Genomic DNA, 19276 nt, shown 5'->3' with positions numbered 1-19276 from the left:
AGCATCTAAGCTTGGGGATGCCCAAGGCATCCCCTTCTTCATCGACAACTTATCAGGTCACTTCTAGTGAAACTATATTTTTATTCCATCACATCTTATGTTCTTTACTTGGAGCGTCTGTTTGCTTTTGTTTTTGTCTTGGTTTGAATAAAGTTGGATCCCACAATCCTTGTATTGGAGATATTACGCTCCGCTTTTTCATATGGAACACTTCTGTTCTTAGTTATGCTTTAATGTTCATGGCGAAGGCTAAAAACTGCTTCGTTAATTGCTATTTGGTTGGAATCAGAAAATGCTTCATATGGTTTTGAATAATTTGATACTTGGCAATTGTTTTGAGCTCTCATAGATCATGTTTAAGGTCTTGCATCATGTAGTTTAAATCTATTAGTGGAGAACTACTGTAGAGCTTGTTGAAATTTGGTTTGCATGATTGGTCTCTCTAAGATCTAGATATTTTCTGGTAAAAGTGTTTGAACAACAAGGAAGACAGTGTAGAGTCTTATAATGCTTGCAATATGTTCTTGTGTAAGTTTTGATGTACCTGTTCATACTTGTGTTTGCTTCAAACAACCTTGCTAGCCAAAGCCTTGTACTGAGAGGAAATGCTTCTCGTGCATCCAAACACCTTGAGCCAAAACCCATGCCATTTGTGTCAACCATATCTACCTACTATGTGGTATTTTTCTGCCATTCCAAAGTAAATTACTTGAGTGCTACCTTTAAAATTTCATTCCTTTGCCTTTGCAATATATAGCTCATGGGAAAATAGCTTAAAAACTATTGTGGTGATGAATATGTAGCTATGTGTTTTAGTTCTTATAAGTTGCTTGTTGAGCGGTAACCATGTTTCTAGGGACGCCATCAACTTTTTACACCTTTGTTGAATATCATGTGAGTTGCTATGCATGTTCGTCTTGTCTGAAGTAAGGGTGATTTATCATGATCAAATGGTTTGAGTATGCCTATGTTAGAGAAGAACATTGGGCCGCTAACCGAAGCCATGTATCATGGTGGAAGTTTTCAGTTTGGACATTCATCCTCAATCTCTTATGAGAATATTATCTGTTGTTGAATGCTTATGCATTAAAGAGGAGTCCATTATCTGTTTTCTATGTTGTCCCGGTATGGATGTCCTAAGTTGAGATCTATTAAAAACGAGAAATCAAATGCGATTTATCTCCTTGGACCTTTGTACAGGCGGCATAGAGGTACCCCTTTGTGACACTTGGTTGAAACATATGTTATGCAATGATAATCCATGTAAATCCAAGCTAATTAGGACAAGGTGCGGGCACTATTGGTATTCGATGCATGAGGCTTGCAACTTGTAGGAAGTATTATGCATAACACATATGAATTATTACTACCGTTGACAAAATTGTTTCTATATTTTCAAAACAAAAGCTCTAGCACAAAAATAGTAATCCATGCTTCCCTCTGCGAAGGGCCTTTCTTTTACTTTATGTTGAGTCAGTTTACCTACTACTTTCTATTTTAGAAGCAAACACTTGTGTTAACTGTGTGCATTGATTCTTACATGTTTACCTATTGCACTTGTTATATTACTCTATGTTGACAATTATCCATGAGATATACATGTTACAAGTTGAAAGCAACTGCTGAAACTTAATCATCCTTTGTGTTGCTTCAATGCATTCTAGTTTGAATCTATTGCTTTATGAGTTAGCACTTATGCAAGTCTTTTTGATACTTGTCTTGAAAGTACTATTCATGAAATTTTTTGCTATATGATTCAGTTGTTTAGTCATTATCTCTTTGCTAGCAATCTATTGCTTTGAATCACTCCATTCATCTCATATGCTTTACAATAATGTTGATCAAGATTATGTTGGTAGCATGTCACTTCAGAAATTATTGTTGTTATCGTTTACCTACTCGGGGGCGAGTAGGAACTAAGCTTGGGGATGCTTGATACGTCTCAAACGTATCTATAATTTCTTATGTTCCATGCTACTTTTATGACAATACTCACATGTTTTATACATACTTTACATCATTATGATGCATTTTCCGGCACTAACCTATTAACAAGATGCCGAAGCGCCAGTTGCAGTTTTTCTGCTGTTTTTGTTTTCAGAAATCCTACAAAGGAAATATTCTCAGAATTGGAAGAAATCAACGCCCAGGGTCTTATTTTTCCACGGAGCTTCCAGAAGACCGAAGAGCATACAAGGTGGGGCGACGAGGCGCCCACACCACCGGGCCGCGCGGCCAGGGTGGGGCCCGCGACACCCTATGGTGTGGGGCCCTCGGGCGCCCCCTACGCTGCCCTTCCGCCTACTTAAACTCTCCGTCGCGAAAACCTTATTACCGAGAGCCACGATACGGAAATACTTTTAGAGACGACGCCGCCGCCAATCCCTTCTCGGGGGATTCACGAGATCGCCTCCGGCACCCTGCCGGAGACGGGAATCATCACCGGAGGGCTCTACATCACCATGCCCGCCTCCGGACTGATGCGTGAGTAGTTCATCCTTGGACTATGTGTCCATAGCAGTAGCTAGATGGTTGTCTTCTCCTCTTGTGCTATCATGTTTAGATCTTGTGAGCTGCCTAACATGATCAAGATCATCTATTTGTAATGCTACATGTTGTGTTTGGTGGGATCCGATGAATATAGAATACTATGTCAAGTTGATTATTGATCTATCATATATGTGTTGTTTATGTTCTTGCATGCTCTCCGTTCTAGTAGAGGCTCTGGCCAAGTTGATACTTGTAACTCCAAGAGGTTGTAATTATGCTCGATAGTGGGTTCATGCCTCCATTGAATCCGGGACAGTGACAGAAAGTTCTAAGGTTGTGGATGTGCTGTTACCACTAGGGATAAAACATCAATGCTTTGTCTAAGGATATTTGTGTTGATTACATTACGCACCATACTTAATGCAATTGTCTGTTGTTTGCAACTTAATACTGGAAGGGGTGCGGATGCTAACCTGAAGGTGGACTATTTTGGCATAGATGCATGCTAGATGGCGGTCTATGTTCTTTGTCGTAATGCCCTGATTAAATCTCATAGTGATCATCATGATATGTATATGAATCTTTATTTGTCAATTGCCCACCTGTAATTTGTTCACCCAGCATGTTATTTATCTTATTGGAGAGACACCACTAGTGAACTGTGGACCCCGGTCCATTCTTCTACATCTGAAATACAATCTACTGCAATCTCTGTTCTTTGTTGTTCTTTGCAAACAAACATCATTTCCACACCATACGTTTAATCCTTTGTTTTCAGCAAGCCGGTTAGATTGACAACCTCACTGTTAAGTTGGGGCAAAGTACTGTGATGTGTTGTGCAGGTTCCACGTTGGTGCCGGAATCACTGGTGTTGTGCCGCACTACACTCCTCCACCAACAACCTTCACGTGGCCCTTGACTCCTACTGGTTCGATAACCTTGGTTTCTTACTCAGGGAAAACTTGCTGCTGTACGCATCACACCTTCCTCTTGGGGTTCCCAACGGACGTGTGCTTCACGCGTTATCAGCGAGCGCATCGGCCTCGGCACATACGAGCCCGCGCGCGCGTACGACGCCGTGGTGTGGCGGCTCGGGCGCCCACGATCTTCGATGAATTTCCATGATTAGACAGGAGGAACAGCGCCGCCGCGAGACGGAGCGTCGTTTGCGCATCACCGAGCGGGACGAGTGCGCGGTGCACGAGTGGGCAGCCCGCTCCCTGAGGACGTCGCCGCCGAGAACAAGGACTTCCGCAGATGGAGGGCGGAGAAGGCGACGAGGCAGGCTGCGAAGAAGAAGGACCGCGCACGACGAAGGGGGGAGAAGGCGACGAAGCGGGCCTTGATCCAAGCGCAACTCGCCGGGCCGACCACCATTAGCGATGATGACCCCCGTTGGATCGACCTCTTCTCGTCGGATCCGGTGTCGGGCACGACACCGGACTCGTCAGATGTCGAGTTTTAGTTTAGTTTTATCGCACTACTTTGTAAAAATATGAAGTACGGAGTATCTATCAAGCTCATTTTATCCTATTTTATATCTATTTCTAGTCTTTGTTTGATCTTCTGTTTTACTGCACTCTATTTTTCATTATATTCTGTTTTTGGCGCTACATTATAGCGCCTCTGAAAATAAATTGTTTCAGCCCTGCATTTGGCCGCCACAGTTTGCATCTTCCTGTGAAGCTATTGCCGGCTCCATGTGCAGCATCAACCTCTCTTCCATGAGATACTTGATGAGGTTGCTTCCACTATCTGTCCATGTGACGCTCTTGTTGTTCAGTTCCAGCCAGTAGGCGTTCTGCTCCTTAAGCATGTCCCACTTGGAAGTAAGGTTATTGACGCCTCGCGCAAGATGAAGGGAGATCTCCTTCTCCAACGCCAAATCTCTGTGAAGACGATCACACTCCAGGGTGAGGGAGTTTTAATTCTCCAGCTGGCTTCCTATGTGGGCCTTGTTCTCCTCCTTTTACTACAACAATCATTGTATGAAAAAAACAAATCAACCCATTCATATATGAGTATTAATTACCAGCAAAAAATAGGAGTACTAATTTCTAGCATGAATATTGATAAAGAAATGGACAACACTCAGACCCTCCACAAATACCATAGGGTTCATCAACACATAATTAATCGGAAAGTAGTATTACATAAACTATAAAAAACAAGTGGACAGAGGCATACAGCCTACCTGGGTTGGCCGGGAAACGGGGCCGAACTTAGCTTCCGACGGCTAGACTTGTGGCGCCGCTGTCGTTGTGGTTACCGGGGAGACGTTTGAACCGCCGGCCCTGTGAGATGTAAATAAATGTAAAAACAATTAGAAAATAAGAATCAACTGAAGGACACCCCGCTAGAAACTTACCCGGACGAACCCTCGCCCTTGATGGTGGTGTTTGCATCATCATCATTCATCAATGTGATGCTCTGGTTATGCAGTTCTATAGAAAAGCCTTTCTGCTCATCAAGCCTGTCAAGCTCGGCAGTAAAGGTATTGATGCCTTGCTGAAGATAAAGGCAGATCTTGTTCTCGAACAACAAATCTACGTGAACAGGCTCAAACTCCAGGGTGAGGGAGAGCTCATTCCCCAGCTGGCTGCCTATGTGGGCCATGTTCACCTCCATTTGCTGGCATGATCATTGTATGGATAAAAAATAGTCCAACCAATTCATATATGAGTACTAATTACAGGCAAAAAATTAGGAGTGCTACTAATTTCTAGCACAGATCTTGATACAGGAATGGACATCACTGGGACGCTCCACAAATAGCACACTGTTCATCAACACATAATTAAATGGAAGGCCGTGATTACATAAACTACTCCATCCGATCCCTTTTAGTAGTTAACTCGGATTTACTAAAGTTGTATTCTCCCTCCGATCCCTTTTAGTATTTAACTCGGATTTAGTAAAGTTGTATTCTCCCTCCGATCCCTTTTAGTAGCATCTAGCACCCAAGCCGAGGGACTGCACGTTGAGCACTGGTTGCAGTATATGTAAAAAGAAAAGATAACAAGGGAAATGCCTGGCAGGGTCCAGAGGTGCATTTAATCGGACGTTGGGATTCCATATTTTACACCATAGAGTATGTGAACATAAACACAGAATACAATCAAGCGCTTAGTGTTTACATAAAGGGCCCTAACTGAAGATTGGAAACGCAAGCAAGTCCCTCTCCGCCAAATAATATTATATATCGTCGTTAGGGCCGCCCTAGTGAATCCCCTGAATGAAAAAATCCCATAGTTGGCAGCCTAAACCCGCCGCTCTAGTCCAAATAGGAACCTCCGTCCGAAGAGTCCCTGTTGACAACAAAAATTAATTAATTCAGTACTGCATCAACCGCAATTTCCATTAGATAAACATGAAGATTAAGATAGACGCATGTATCACCTATCGATGCGCACTTAGATAGTCAGCTCCGTGCACGGTTCAAACCATCTCAACGACCATCGTAGTTCCGATTCTTCCGATGTGCTGGCTGCGCGGCGCCGTCCTGCTCTTTGCCAGAAAATTGACCGAATACTTGGACTCCATTGAACCGATATCAAAGCGCTTAGGTGATGGCTTGCCGTGCGACCACAAATGCACCCTGTACTTCGGCCACACGCACGCCGCCGACCTAACGCACTCAACGGATAGGCTGGCCAGCACGAATCTATTCTCCGGATTGACATGAATATATGTGTGCGAGACGAACACGGTACCATCGTTCCCGTAGACGATGACCGAATGTCTTGGCTCTGGCGGTGCCAGCACCGGGATGATGAACGCCCTCACGGTGCCGTACGGGATCATGTCCACACAAATCGAATGGATTTCTATGAGATGGGCGATGAGCACTGCTGGCGAGGCAGCGAAGTCGCAGCCGGCCTCTGTGCAGTCGCACGGGCCGTGCAGGCACGCGAGCTCGTGGTCGTGGAGCCCGTTGTAGGCGACCACGCTCCCGCGCCCGTCATGGGGGCACTCCATCCTCTTTAATTTGCTTTGAAAAGGATATTGATGGGGAGGGGAGGGGAGGGGTGAGTGGAGAAGAAAGATGGTGGTGGCTTTATTAACTAGATGAAACCCCACGCGTTGCGGCAGAAAAATAAGCTAATAGGTAGGTGATTACATGTGAGGCAACTGCATAGTTAGGTTGACCCTTTGATCATACCTTTGTTGTAATTCAATGGAAAAGAATAACAAAATTATGCAGTCATTCATATACATCAACTGTCCATTATCCCTAATTTGTTACAGAAGGTAGGGCAAAAGCTTGAAATAGAAAATTAATGTACTGGAGGAAACGACAAACCTTCGGCAAGACCCTCTGTATTAGAGTCATGGTAATTCTAGTGAAGGAGTATCACTGAACAAAACATTTGTCCTTGTTCTTCGAAAATGATGAGGGAAATCTAACAAATAGTATAGGGTTATCATATACCCTATAGGCATAGAGGGGAAACAAAACGCTTACTCGCACTATTTTGAACAAAACGCTATTTTGAACAAAACGATAAACAGAATGGAATGTAGGAGTATATGATCAAAAAAGTAAAGCAAGTTGTAAAATCAACAGTGTAAGAATCTTAGCTCGTGAACTATAGAATACATGTTGGGGGCCTGGGACTTCTGAAAACAAAGAAAATGAATTTGGCCTTAGTCCTGAAGTGGATCTGGCGGTTATATCATGAAGATGACACGATCTGGGCTCGTATCATGCAGGCCAAATACCCAGACGCCTCGGATATCTTCTCGGGCTCTGGCCATGGAGGCTCTCCGCTCTGGAAAAGCTTACATAAAATTAAACATCTTTTCAAGGTCGGAGCTAAACACGAGGTGAGGAACGGGAGGCGCACTAGCTTCTGGAAGGACTGGTGGATTGGGAGGGGTCCCAACATGGAGTCCTTTCCACGGCTCTTCGCCATCTGTGACGACCAAGATATCTCAGTTGCAGAAGCTCTCAGCCTCGATTCCCTTCAAGTCCGCTTCCGCCGTTCGCTTGATCAGGAAAACTTGCAGCTTTGGGGTGAGCTGCAAGACTTGGTGAGTCAGGTGCTCCTCGCCGATGGCCTGGATAAGGTCTCCTGGCACCTAGAACCGAATGGCTCTTTTTCGGTCAAATCTATGTACGCCCAACTCTCCCAGGGTAAGACTGTCGCCCATCACAAGGACATGTGGAAATCCAAAGTACCGCTTAAAATCAAGATTTTCTCCTAGCAGTTGGCGCTGGATAAGTTGCCTTCGGGACAACAAATTCTGACTAGACACGGCCCTTCCAATGGTCTTTGTGCCCTCTGTGGCGCCCCGGAGGATGCAAGCCACATATTCTTCGCTTGTTCCCTGGCAAAGTTTGCTTGGTCGGTTTTACGCCAGCTGCTGGGGTGCAACTGGTGCCCGACCAACTTCGCCCAATTCCATGCCATCCTCTCTGGTTTCTCTGGATATGCTAGGAGGCTGTTGTGGGTGCTCTTCCTGGCGCAATCCTGGGCCCTTTGGAATACGCGAAATAAGCTTGCGATGGAAAAGAAAGTTATTTCTAACCCAGCTGAGATTATTTATAAAATTATTATTTTTTTTGCAGCTGTGGAGCCTAAAGTTCAAATCAAGAGAAAAGGAGGGGCTAAACTGGATGGCACAAGAGCTAAGGGAGCTGTACGTGCACTTGAAGCCCGCGGCGGCATGAAGAAGTAGCCTCCTCCTGGTTCGGGACTTGGGCGTGTGAGGAATCATTAGTGTTATCTTTATCTTGCCGTGTGTTCCGCTATGTTGGATCTTCCCATGTCGTGTCTGTGTGGCTAAGCTGTACTGCCCAGCAGTTTGTAATCCTAACTGGCTACCGTAAGGCTTTATTAAGTTAAAGTCGGGTAAATCTGCCTGTTATCTAAAAAAAGAATACATGTTGGGCCCCTAGTTGCATCCCTCGCTCGTGAACCGAAGCCATGAGAATGAATTACTCCTGCAAAATAATAACGATGCAAACCATTGCCCATGAAAAAACAAAGGATTAATTTTAAAAAATATGAAAAGTAAATCTTGGAAGATAAAGAGAACAAAAAGATTTAGCATCCCGAGAGGGTAAGTAGGAAGATGAATTATGTAGCCCCATGAATTAAACTGAAGCGCTTGATTGTACTCTAGAAAGTTTCAAATGGTCTATATTTATGTTTTAATGTATTGAAAGTGGTGAAGTAGACATAGAAGTGCAGTGGAGTATAATACTAGTACTCTACTACACTTTATTTTGGGTGCAGTGAAGCCTCGCAATAGCGGATATATAGCTAGCTTCTTTGCGGAGAATCTTCATGCATGTCTAGAACACCCTAGCTCCATATCGGATTATTAATCTTACACTTAGCCCTGGGTGATCAGTTTTTTGACTAACAAAATATGCATATGTAATAACAAAAAAACTTCGGTTCAACGGTAGTATGATTGATGTTATATAGTTTAGATTATGCAGGTCTTATATGCGGCCAAAATACAAGCATAATAAGACTTAAATTCTCACCATATTTATGGAGAAAATCATTAGCTTAAAAAAAGATACTACCAAGGATACAAACCGGCCGTTCAAATTGAACAAGCTAGATTGGGTATTGAACCAGGAAATTGTATCCCACATGCCAACAATAGTAAACCTGATTGTTTACAAGTACGCCAACATTATGTGGCTTGATTAAATGTGCATTACACTTAAAATGCCTATTTATTTATTTTGTTTTAGTAGTCATATGACAGTGAAGGATCTAGAGTTGCATTAATCGGCGAATTGGGTTACATATGACATAGACTAATTCATGGTAAACATAAAATACATCCAATCCCTCAACATTTTTAGATAAAGGTCTAAGTAGTAAAGATTGGAACATCAATAAGGTCCTTCCCCACAGAAGTAGATGACCACCTCCAACACTACGGCCGTCCTGACAAGAACCATCAACAAAACGTCTCTTTTAGTCCTTGTCCTGAGTACTTTCAAGCCGGAAGCCCCAGACACACCCTTCCTAAGGCACCCTATAACAAGAAAAACAAACTAATTCAGCATTACTTAAATCCGCATTAGCATCGTCCCAATAAGATTGAGGGTAGTGTTATGTTCACTCACTCCTTATCGATGCACAAATAGATAGTCAGATGCTTCGATGATTCATTGCCGCACATGTACCGCGGAGGCACCGAGAGGAACGAAGTGACATCTCCCAAAGAAACTGTGCCCGGAGTCGGGCTGCTCGTCGGCTCTAATACCGCCTTCACCACGTCAAACAAATGTTCCCCGGTAAGCTTACGCGGCCCCGGCATCTGCGGGCCGTTCGCCCACATCGTCACCCTATACCAGGGCAAGATGCACGCCGCCGGCCTGACGCACACGAAGGATACTGCGGTGTCCATGCCGCAAGGGTGGATGTGCAAGGCGAACAATACGCCATCCGTACTGTAGCCGATGAACTGTCGTTTTGGCGAGCCCGGTGCCGGCACCTTCAGATGAACCAATCTGAAGTCCTCGTCGTACGGGAACCTATCCACAACGGTCAAGTGGGCTTCTTTGAGGTGTAGGATGAACGGTACCTGCGACTCGGCGAATTTGCAGCCGGCGTGCATGCAGAAGCAAGAGCCGTGCGGGCACGCCATCATGTGCTTGTCTTCCTCGTTGTAAGGGAACTCCCTCCCGCACCAGTGGTTGATGCACTGGATTGTCGGCTTCAGAGGCTGCTTCTTCGGCACATGCAACTTCATAGTCTAAGGTCTGATGAGGGATCAGAAAGGGGCGCGGGGGGTTGTGGCGGCAGCGACGCGAGCGAGGGGGGAGCAGTGAGAACTGAGAAGGGAGATTGATGTTTATGGAGATCAAGACACGCGTTATCAAGCTCTTTTTCTGGCGCCGTTGCCAGGGAGATCAAGACACGCTGCAAGGGGAGTCTCCCACATCCAATCTCTTTACTTTGTTTTTGTCTTGCTTTACTTTACTTTATTTACTGTCTTGTCTGCTTTATATCAAAAACGCAAAAAAAATAGTTGCTTTACTTTCTGTCTTGTTTACTTGCTCTATGTCAAAACACAAAAAAATTAGTTACTTGTCTTTACTTTATTTTATTATGTTTGCTTAGTTTACTTTTATTACTACTACAATGGGTACTCCTGAAAGTACTAAGTTGTGTGATTTCACTAGCACAAATAATAATGATTTTATATGTACTCCTATTGCTCCACCTGCTACTACAACAGAATTCTATGAACTTTAAGCAATTTTATAATGAACATGTTGCTCAAGCATGGGAGAGAATGAAATCTTTGGTAAAGAATTGCCCTACCCATGGACTAACTACTTGAATGATCATCCAAAACTTTTATGCAGGATTGAATTTTTCCTCGAGGAACCTATTGGATTCAGCTGTTGGAGGTACTTTTATGTCCATCACCTTAGGCGCCGCAACAAAGCTTCTTGACGATATGATGATCAATTACTCTGAATGGCATACTGAAAGAACTCCTCAAGGTAAGAAGGTAAATTCTGTTGAAGAAACCTCTTCTTTGGGTGATAAGATTGATGCTATTATGTCTATGCTTGCAAATGGTAGATCTCATATTGATCCTAATAATGTTCCTTTAGCTTCATTGGTTGCTCAAGAAGAGCATGTTGATGTGAATTTCATTAAGAATAATAATTTCAACAACAATGCTTATAGGAATAATTATGGTAACAACAACTATAGGCCATATCTTTCTAATAATGGTAGTGGTTATGGTAATTCTTATGGTAATTCTTACAACAATAATAAGAGTGTACCCTCTGGTCTTGAATTCATGCTTAAAGAATTTATTAGTACACAAACTGTTTTTAATAAAACTGTTGAAGAAAAGCTTGGTAAAATTGATGTTCTTGCTTCTAAGGTTGATAGTCTTGCTCTTGATGTTGATCTTTTAAAACTGAAAGTTATGCCTGATGAAGTTAAAGATGCTAAGTTTGCTTAAACAAATGCTATACAAGTTCGAATTAATGATAATATTAGAATGTTGGCTGAATTGCATGCTAGGTGGGATAGATAAGAAAAAGAAAAACTTGCTAAAGAGAATAATGTAGCTAAAGTTTGGACTATTACCACCACTAGTAATGTTGATTCTTCACGTGTTCCTAAACCTCCTACTATCAATGGTAAAATAATTGGTGTTGGCAATGTTTCTACTCCTAGTACAAAGCGTCCAAAATTGCCTGAAACTGCTGAAACTGTTTGTGATAAAACTGCTGAAATTTTTCAAAATATTGGGGACAATGATCCCATTGCTGTAGATCATAATGGTTTAGATTTTGATGATTGTCATATTACTGAAGTTATTAAGTTCTTACAAAAACTTGCTAGAAATCCTAATGCTAGTGCTATAAATTTAGCCTTTACAAAACATATTACAAATGCTCTCATTAAAGCTAGAGAAGAGAAATTAAAACTTGAAGCTTCTATTCCTAGGAAGTTAGAAGATGGTTGGGAGCCCATCATTAAGATGAAATTCAATGATTTTGAATGTAATTCTTTATGTGATCTTGGTGCAAGTACTTCTGTTATGCCTAAGAAAGTTTATGATATGCTTGACTTGCCACCATTGAAAAATTGTTATTTGGATGTTAATCTTGCTGATAATTCTATAAAGAAACCTTTGGGTAGGATTGATAATGTTCGCATTACGGTTAACAATAACCTTGTCCCCATTGATTTTGTTGTCTTGGATATCGAATGCAATGCATCTTGTCCTATTGTCTTGGGAAGACCCTTTCTTCGAACTGTTGGAGCTATTATTGATATGAAAGAAGGAAATATTAAGTATCAATTCCCTCTCAAGAAAGGTATGGAACACTTCCCTAGAAAGAGAATGAAGTTGCCTTTTTATTCTATTATTAGAAAAAATTATGATGTTGATGCTTCTTCTTTTGATAATACTTGATTTGCACTTTCCGCGCATAGCTGAAAGGCGTTAAAGAAAAGCACTTCTTAGGAGATAACCCATGTTTTATTTTACTACTGTATTGTTGAGTCTTGGAAGTTGTTACTACTGTAGCAACCTCACCATGTCATGTTTTTGTGCCAAGTAAAGTCTCTGATAGTAAAGTTGATGCTAGATTTGGATTGCTGCGCACAAACAGAATTGCTGTCTGTCACGAATTCGTGTCCTTCTCTCTGTAGAAGAATCAAAAAAAATCTTCCAATTTACGTGCGTGATCCTCAGATATGTACGCAACTTTCATTAGTTTTGAGTTTTTCCATCTGAGCAAGTTAAGTGCCTCAGAAAATTTTGTCTTTACGGATTGTTCTGTTTTGACAGATTCTGCCTTTTTATTTTGCATTGCCTCTTTTGCTATGTTGAATGGATTTCTTTGTTCCATTAACTTTCAGTAGCTTTGTGCAATGTCCAGAAGTGTTAATAATGATTATGTCACCTTTGAATATGTGAATTTTCGATTATGCACTAACCCTCTAATAAGTTTGCTTAAAGTTTGGTGTGGAGGAAGTTTTCAAGGGTCAAGAGAAGAGGATGATACAATATGATCAAGAAGAGTGAAAAGTCTAAGCTTGGGGATGCCCCCGTGGTTCATCCCTGCATATTTAAAGAAGACTCAAGCATCTAAGCTTGGGGATGCCCAAGGCATCCCCTTCTTCATCGACAACTTATCAGGTCACTTCTAGTGAAACTATATTTTTATTCCATCACATCTTATGTTCTTTACTTGGAGCGTCTGTTTGCTTTTGTTTTTGTCTTGGTTTGAATAAAGTTGGATCCCACAATCCTTGTATTGGAGATATTACGCTCCGATTTTTCATATGGAACACTTCTGTTCTTAGTTATGCTTTAATGTTCATGGCGAAGGCTAAAAACTGCTTCGTTAATTGCTATTTGGTTGGAATCAGAAAATGCTTCATATGGTTTTGAATATTTTGATACTTGGAAATTGTTTTGAGCTCTCATAGATCATGTTTAAGGTCTTGCATCATGTAGTTTAAATCTATTAGTGGAGAACTACTGTAGAGCTTGTTGAAATTTGGTTTGCATGATTGGTCTCTCTAAGATCTAGATATTTTCTGGTAAAAGTGTTTGAACAACAAGGAAGACAGTGTAGAGTCTTATAATGCTTGCAATATGTTCTTGTGTAAGTTTTGCTGTACCTGTTCATACTTGTGTTTGCTTCAAACAACCTTGCTAGCCAAAGCCTTGTACTGAGAGGAAATGCTTCTCGTGCATCCAAACACCTTGAGCCAAAACCCATGCCATTTGTGTCAACCATATCTACCTACTATGTGGTATTTTTCTGCCATTCTAAAGTAAATTACTTGAGTGCTACCTTTAAAATTTCATTCCTTTGCCTTTGCAATATATAGCTCATGGGAAAATAGCTTAAAAACTATTGTGGTGATGAATATGTAGCTATGTGTTTTAGTTCTTATAAGTTGCTTGTTGAGCGGTAACCATGTTTCTGGGGACGCCATCAACTTTTTACACCTTTGTTGAATATCATGTGAGTTGCTATGCATGTTCGTCTTGTCTGAAGTAAGGGTGATTTATCATGATCAAATGGTTTGAGTATGCATATGTTAGAGAAGAACATTGGGCCGCTAACCGAAGCCATGTATCATGGTGGAAGTTTTCAGTTTGGACATTCATCCTGAATCTCTTATGAGAATATTATCTGTTGTTGAATGCTTATGCATTAAAGAGGAGTCCATTATCTGTTTTCTATGTTGTCCCGGTATGGATGTCCTAAGTTGAGATCTATTAAAAACGAGAAATCAAATGCGATTTATCTCCTTGGACCTTTGTACAGGCGGCATAGAGGTACCCCTTTGTGACACTTGGTTGAAACATATGTTATGCAATGATAATCCATGTAAATCCAAGCTAATTAGGACAAGGTGCGGGCACTATTGGTATTCGATGCATGAGGCTTGCAACTTGTAGGAAGTATTATGCATAACACATATGAATTATTACTACCGTTGACAAAATTGTTTCTATGTTTTCAAAACAAAAGCTCTAGCACAAAAATAGTAATCCATGCTTCCCTCTGCGAAGGGCCTTTCTTTTACTTTATGTTGAGTCACTTTACCTACTACTTTCTATTTTAGAAGCAAACACTTGTGTTAACTGTGTGCATTGATTCTTACATGTTTACCTATTGCACTTGTTATATTACTCTATGTTGACAATTATCCATGAGATATACATGTTACAAGTTGAAAGCAACTGCTGAAACTTAATCATCCTTTGTGTTGCTTCAATGCATTCTAGTTTGAATCTATTGCTTTATGAGTTAGCACTTATGCAAGTCTTTTTGATACTTGTCTTGAAAGTACTATTCATGAAAAATTTTGCTATATGATTCAGTTGTTTAGTCATTATCTCTTTGTTAGCAATCTATTGCTTTGAATCACTCCATTCATCTCATATGCTTTACAATAATGTTGATCAAGATTATGTTGGTAGCATGTGTTGACGTCAGAAACCCACCGGCGGGCAGTGACTGGCCAACACCGTAGAGCCGGGAATGACTAGGGCTGCGGCTGGCCCCAGTCCCTCAGAGCGACGGCCCGCAAAGCCTCCTGGTCGCGCGCCGATGCGGGTCGCAAGGGCGTGCCACCTGACCTATACCTGGTCAGGAAGGTGTGGATGATGCCTCGCTTAGTTTCCTGCAGGGCACGCACGTACACGTTAAATACGAGCCTCGATCGGCTCTCAGGTTGTCCTGTGAATCGGCTCATGGAGCCGATCCACCCATGATTCGTCCAAGGTGGCCGAATATATGGTGGTCCTGCTTGATCAAGATAAAGCATATGAGATCCACGACGATCTAGGGTTTTCACCGCATAATCGGATCATCCTACTCACGATTGGGCCTCGCGCTCACGCACGGTAAACGTAAGCCAGCCCTAGACAAGGCCTAAAAACCAACACTAGGTTGATCCTCGGAACGTCCTGTCTAGGGGCAGCAAACTACACCCTGCATGCCGCTGGATCCTCCAACCCTTTGTAAGGCCTAACTATTGCAGATATTAAACTAATCCTTGATGAATCAAGGAGCGACCATAACGGATCAGATCTACTAAATAAAGATCAAGCGGGGTGCCGCCCCTGCACCCATGATGAGGCGCAAGGACGGCTAGACGCGCAAGGGTTGCACTACGCGAGCATATGATGCTAAGAACGATGCTAACCCTAACGCGTCTACGATAACTACGTTGCTCGCCATCAAAAGGCTTTCACGAGCAACGCATGAACAACTAGGCAGGCTCGTGCTGCCTAGATCGCGAGATGCGATCTAGGCAGCATGGTGCTTACCGGAGGAACCCTCGAGACGAAGGAGTTGGCGATGCGCCGAGATTGGTTTGTGTTGAACGTTGGTTGTTGTTTATTCCATAAACCCTAGGTACATATTTATAGTCCAGGGGACTTCTAATGTGGGCGTGCACTAAATCGTGCACGAGATAGATTCTAACTTCTAAACTAACATGCGATCTAATGTATTACAGATACATGGGTATTTTAGCCCAATTTGGTATAAAAGGCCGATTCATGTATTCCTTCTATGTATAATCTTCACATCTATCTTGATCGCGGCCCACCTCTGGCTTGGTCCTCCGGCCTGGTCACATTCTGGTGATAACACATGCCCCCCTGGTTTTGGAAATGACATTTCCAAAATCATTATGCTTTCTTTCGCTGGGTCATGTCGTGGCAGAACTGCTGCAGCAACCGTCATCATGACGCCTTGTCTTCCCCACTCCTCTGTGAGATTTGACAGCTCCAGCACCACTTCCTCGGAAACTGCAATGGCATTGAAACTCCACTAGGCTCCTCATTATTTAACCATGCCAACTGACCAGTCCTCTTCATCCCCTTCCTCTGTTCTAGCGGTTGACACCAAAAAACCCTCTTCTTCTGTAGCAATGTCTTCCTCTTCCTCCTCCGCTTCCAGCCTCTCCATCCAATCGGCGCCACAGAGCAAGGAAGAGGACAATCCTCGTTCCGGGGCGAATCCCATTCCGTCCGACAAGGAGAAGGAAGAAAAAAGAGCGGAAGGGACTGAGGCTTCCCCCTCCGCCAAGCTCCCGCTGAAGAAGCGCTCCCGCATGTGGGCGGACAGCGAGGACGACGAGGATGACGAGGAAGAGGAGGATGAGGAGGAGGAAGATGATTCCTCCTCCGCAGGATATCCTCCAACGAAGCGCCTCCGCACCTGGGCGGACAGCGAGGACGATGATGATGACGAGGAGGAGGAGGAAGCTCCAGCCGACAGCTGGGACAGCGATGGCGAGGAGCTTCCGGGGAGTAGCGCCGACGACGACGGCGATGATGAAGACGGCGACGACTAGTGGAGTAGGAATAGCAGTTAGCAGTGCACTAGGCACCAGATCCCTCTTTTGGGAGCCCTCGGCTCTTCTTGTAAAGCCGTCCCTTTGAATTAATAAGAATTGTTCGTTCAATCTTTCTTTCATTAATTCAATCTCCATCTTCCTGCTCGCCACACCAGGACCGATAGCAAACAAACCGGATTATCATTTTCCTTCTGACCATGGTCTTTTTACAATTCCACAGCCGATGATCATTCATCGGCTAATCTGAGCAACCCCATTCGGCTCTTGATAGAGCATCCACTAGATCAGCTGCCCCCCGAGCCTCAGTCAAGGCGAGGACACCAGCAAGGACGTGCTCCAGAACACTCGTGAGGCTAAACTGAACACCATAATTGTTCTAGAGTCGATGGCGGCGACATCGGCTTTTGTATTTTTTTTACGGCCGATTGCATCGGCCCCCACACTTCGGATCGTCCCCTTTTGCTGGCCGATTCTAATCGGCCTCCCTACCTTAGTGCCCATCATCCCACATGCTTGGGAAATATTTCTTGAGGTGTTGACCATTTACGGCCACTGGGAACTTCTGCCCGTCCAACTCTTCCAACATGTATGCATTACCTTTCAAGGCCTGGACGACTTTATACGGACCGTGCCAATTAGGAGACCACTTGCCATATGCCTTGTCCCTGGTTCCTAACGGCAACACAGCCTCCCATACCAGGTCACCAACCTGAAACTCTTTTGGCCTAACCTTCTTATTGTAGGCCCGAGCTACCCTGGCCTTGTTTTCCTTGATCTTTTCCAACGACCAAAGCCTCAGCTCTGTTGCGTCCTCAATGGTGTCACTCATCAAAGTCGCATATTCATCTGCCGTCAGGTCGTCCTGAAACGTGACACGTCTTGACCCAGCCGTAATCTCCCAAGGTAATACGGCTTCTTGCCCATAAACGAGCTGGTACGGCGAAGTCTTTATAGCTCCATGGCATGACATGCGGTAGGCCCATAATGCTTCTGATAACTTCTCATGCCAATCCCTTGGGTTTTCTTCAATCTTTCTCTTGATCAGCTTGATTAAACTCTGATTGGACGCCTCAGCTTGCCCGTTCGCCTGAGCATAGTACGGAGATGATCGGATCAGCTTGATCCCCATTTCATCGCAGAATCCCCTGAATTCTTTAGACACAAAGACCGAGCCTCCATCGGTCGTGATGGTTTGGGGAACCCCGAACCTATGAATCACGTGTTCTTTCACGAACTTAATCACATCTTCTGATTTTACCTTTTTCATAGGGACGGCCTCCACCCACTTGGTGAAGTAATCTGTGATGGCCAAGATAAATTCGTGTTTCTTGCTCGAAGCCGGATGGATTTTTCCAATCATGTCCATGCCCCACCCTCGGAATGGCCAAGGTTTGATGATCGGGTTCATTGCTGATGCCGGTACCATCTGAATCTTCCCGAACATCTGGCATGCCTGGCACCCCTTGTAGTAATTGAAACAATCCTCAAGCATGGTGGGCCAATAGAACCCTGAGCGTCTGATCAGCCACTTCATCTTGTGAGCCGACTGATGAGTTCCACAAGCGCCTTCGTGCACTTCATGTAAGAGCCGATTAGACTCAGTTGGTCCTAGGCACTTGAGTAGTAACCCTTCCAACGTCCTGTAGAACATGTCGTCTCCTATGAGGACATACTTCATGGCTTTGTATCTTATCCGCTTAGGTGCCCCCCGAGCCGAATCTTTTAAGTATTTGAAGATTTCGGCTCTCCAATCATCTTGTTCCAGGAATTGGACCTGAACCTCTGACCCTTCAGGTGTATCTATGTAGCCTGACGCCATTTGCGCGAGATTGTTGGCCTCGGTATTCTGGGATCTTGGAACCCAATTGAAGTTGATGTATCGAAACTGTGTCATTAGCTCACGGCATTCCATCCAATATGGGAAAAGCGATTCACTCTCGCACTTATATTCATCCGTGAGCTGGTTGATCACCAACTTGGAATCTCCAAACAGTTCTACTGCTTCCGCTCCGGCTTCTAGTAGTAACTCCATCCCCTTTCGTATCGCTTCATACTCCGCCACGTTGTTGGTGCAGGGGGTCGACAACCTGATGGAGAAGGAGTATTCCGTCCCTCTAGGCGATACGAGCAGAATACCGATGCCGCACCCACCGTCGCAAGCCGATCCGTCGAAGAACATAGCCCATGCACGTATGGATAGTGCTGCTATATTGGTATTGATCCGCTCAGCTATGAGATCGGCTAATGCTTGTCCTTTGACTGCTTTCGCAGGCTGATACCGCAGGTCGAATTCTGACAACGCCAGCATCCATTTACCCAATCGTCCTTTCAACACGGGGGCCGACAACATGTGCTTGACAACGTCGGACTTGCATATGACGAAGATCTCTGCCGTCAAAAGGATATGGTGCAGCTTGGTACAGGTGAAGAACAGACAGAGG

General features: G+C 43.7%; 1 protein-coding gene across 1 annotated transcript; it reads right to left on the bottom strand.

Annotated features, from left to right (window-relative positions):
- Nucleotides 1-5928: 5928 nt before the first annotated feature.
- Nucleotides 5929-6468, bottom strand: LOC139831486 (uncharacterized). The gene has a single exon (XM_071820771.1). It carries the CDS (start codon nucleotides 6466-6468, stop codon nucleotides 5929-5931), a length of 540 nt encoding a protein of 179 aa, XP_071676872.1.
- Between the last annotated feature and the right edge of the window lie 12808 nt (nucleotides 6469-19276).

Source organism: Lolium perenne, chromosome 5 (genome assembly GCF_019359855.2).
Source record: "Lolium perenne isolate Kyuss_39 chromosome 5, Kyuss_2.0, whole genome shotgun sequence".
In the NCBI taxonomy this organism is placed as follows: domain Eukaryota; kingdom Viridiplantae; phylum Streptophyta; class Magnoliopsida; order Poales; family Poaceae; genus Lolium; species Lolium perenne.
Note: the sequence above shows the minus strand (reverse complement) of the source record. Positions and strands in the feature narration are given on the sequence as shown.

What these genes read in the sequence shown, in the direction of transcription:
- LOC139831486 (XM_071820771.1), bottom strand. Translation starts at nt 6,468, where the DNA reads ATGGAGTGCCCCCATGACGGGCGCGGGAGCGTGGTCGCCTACAACGGG.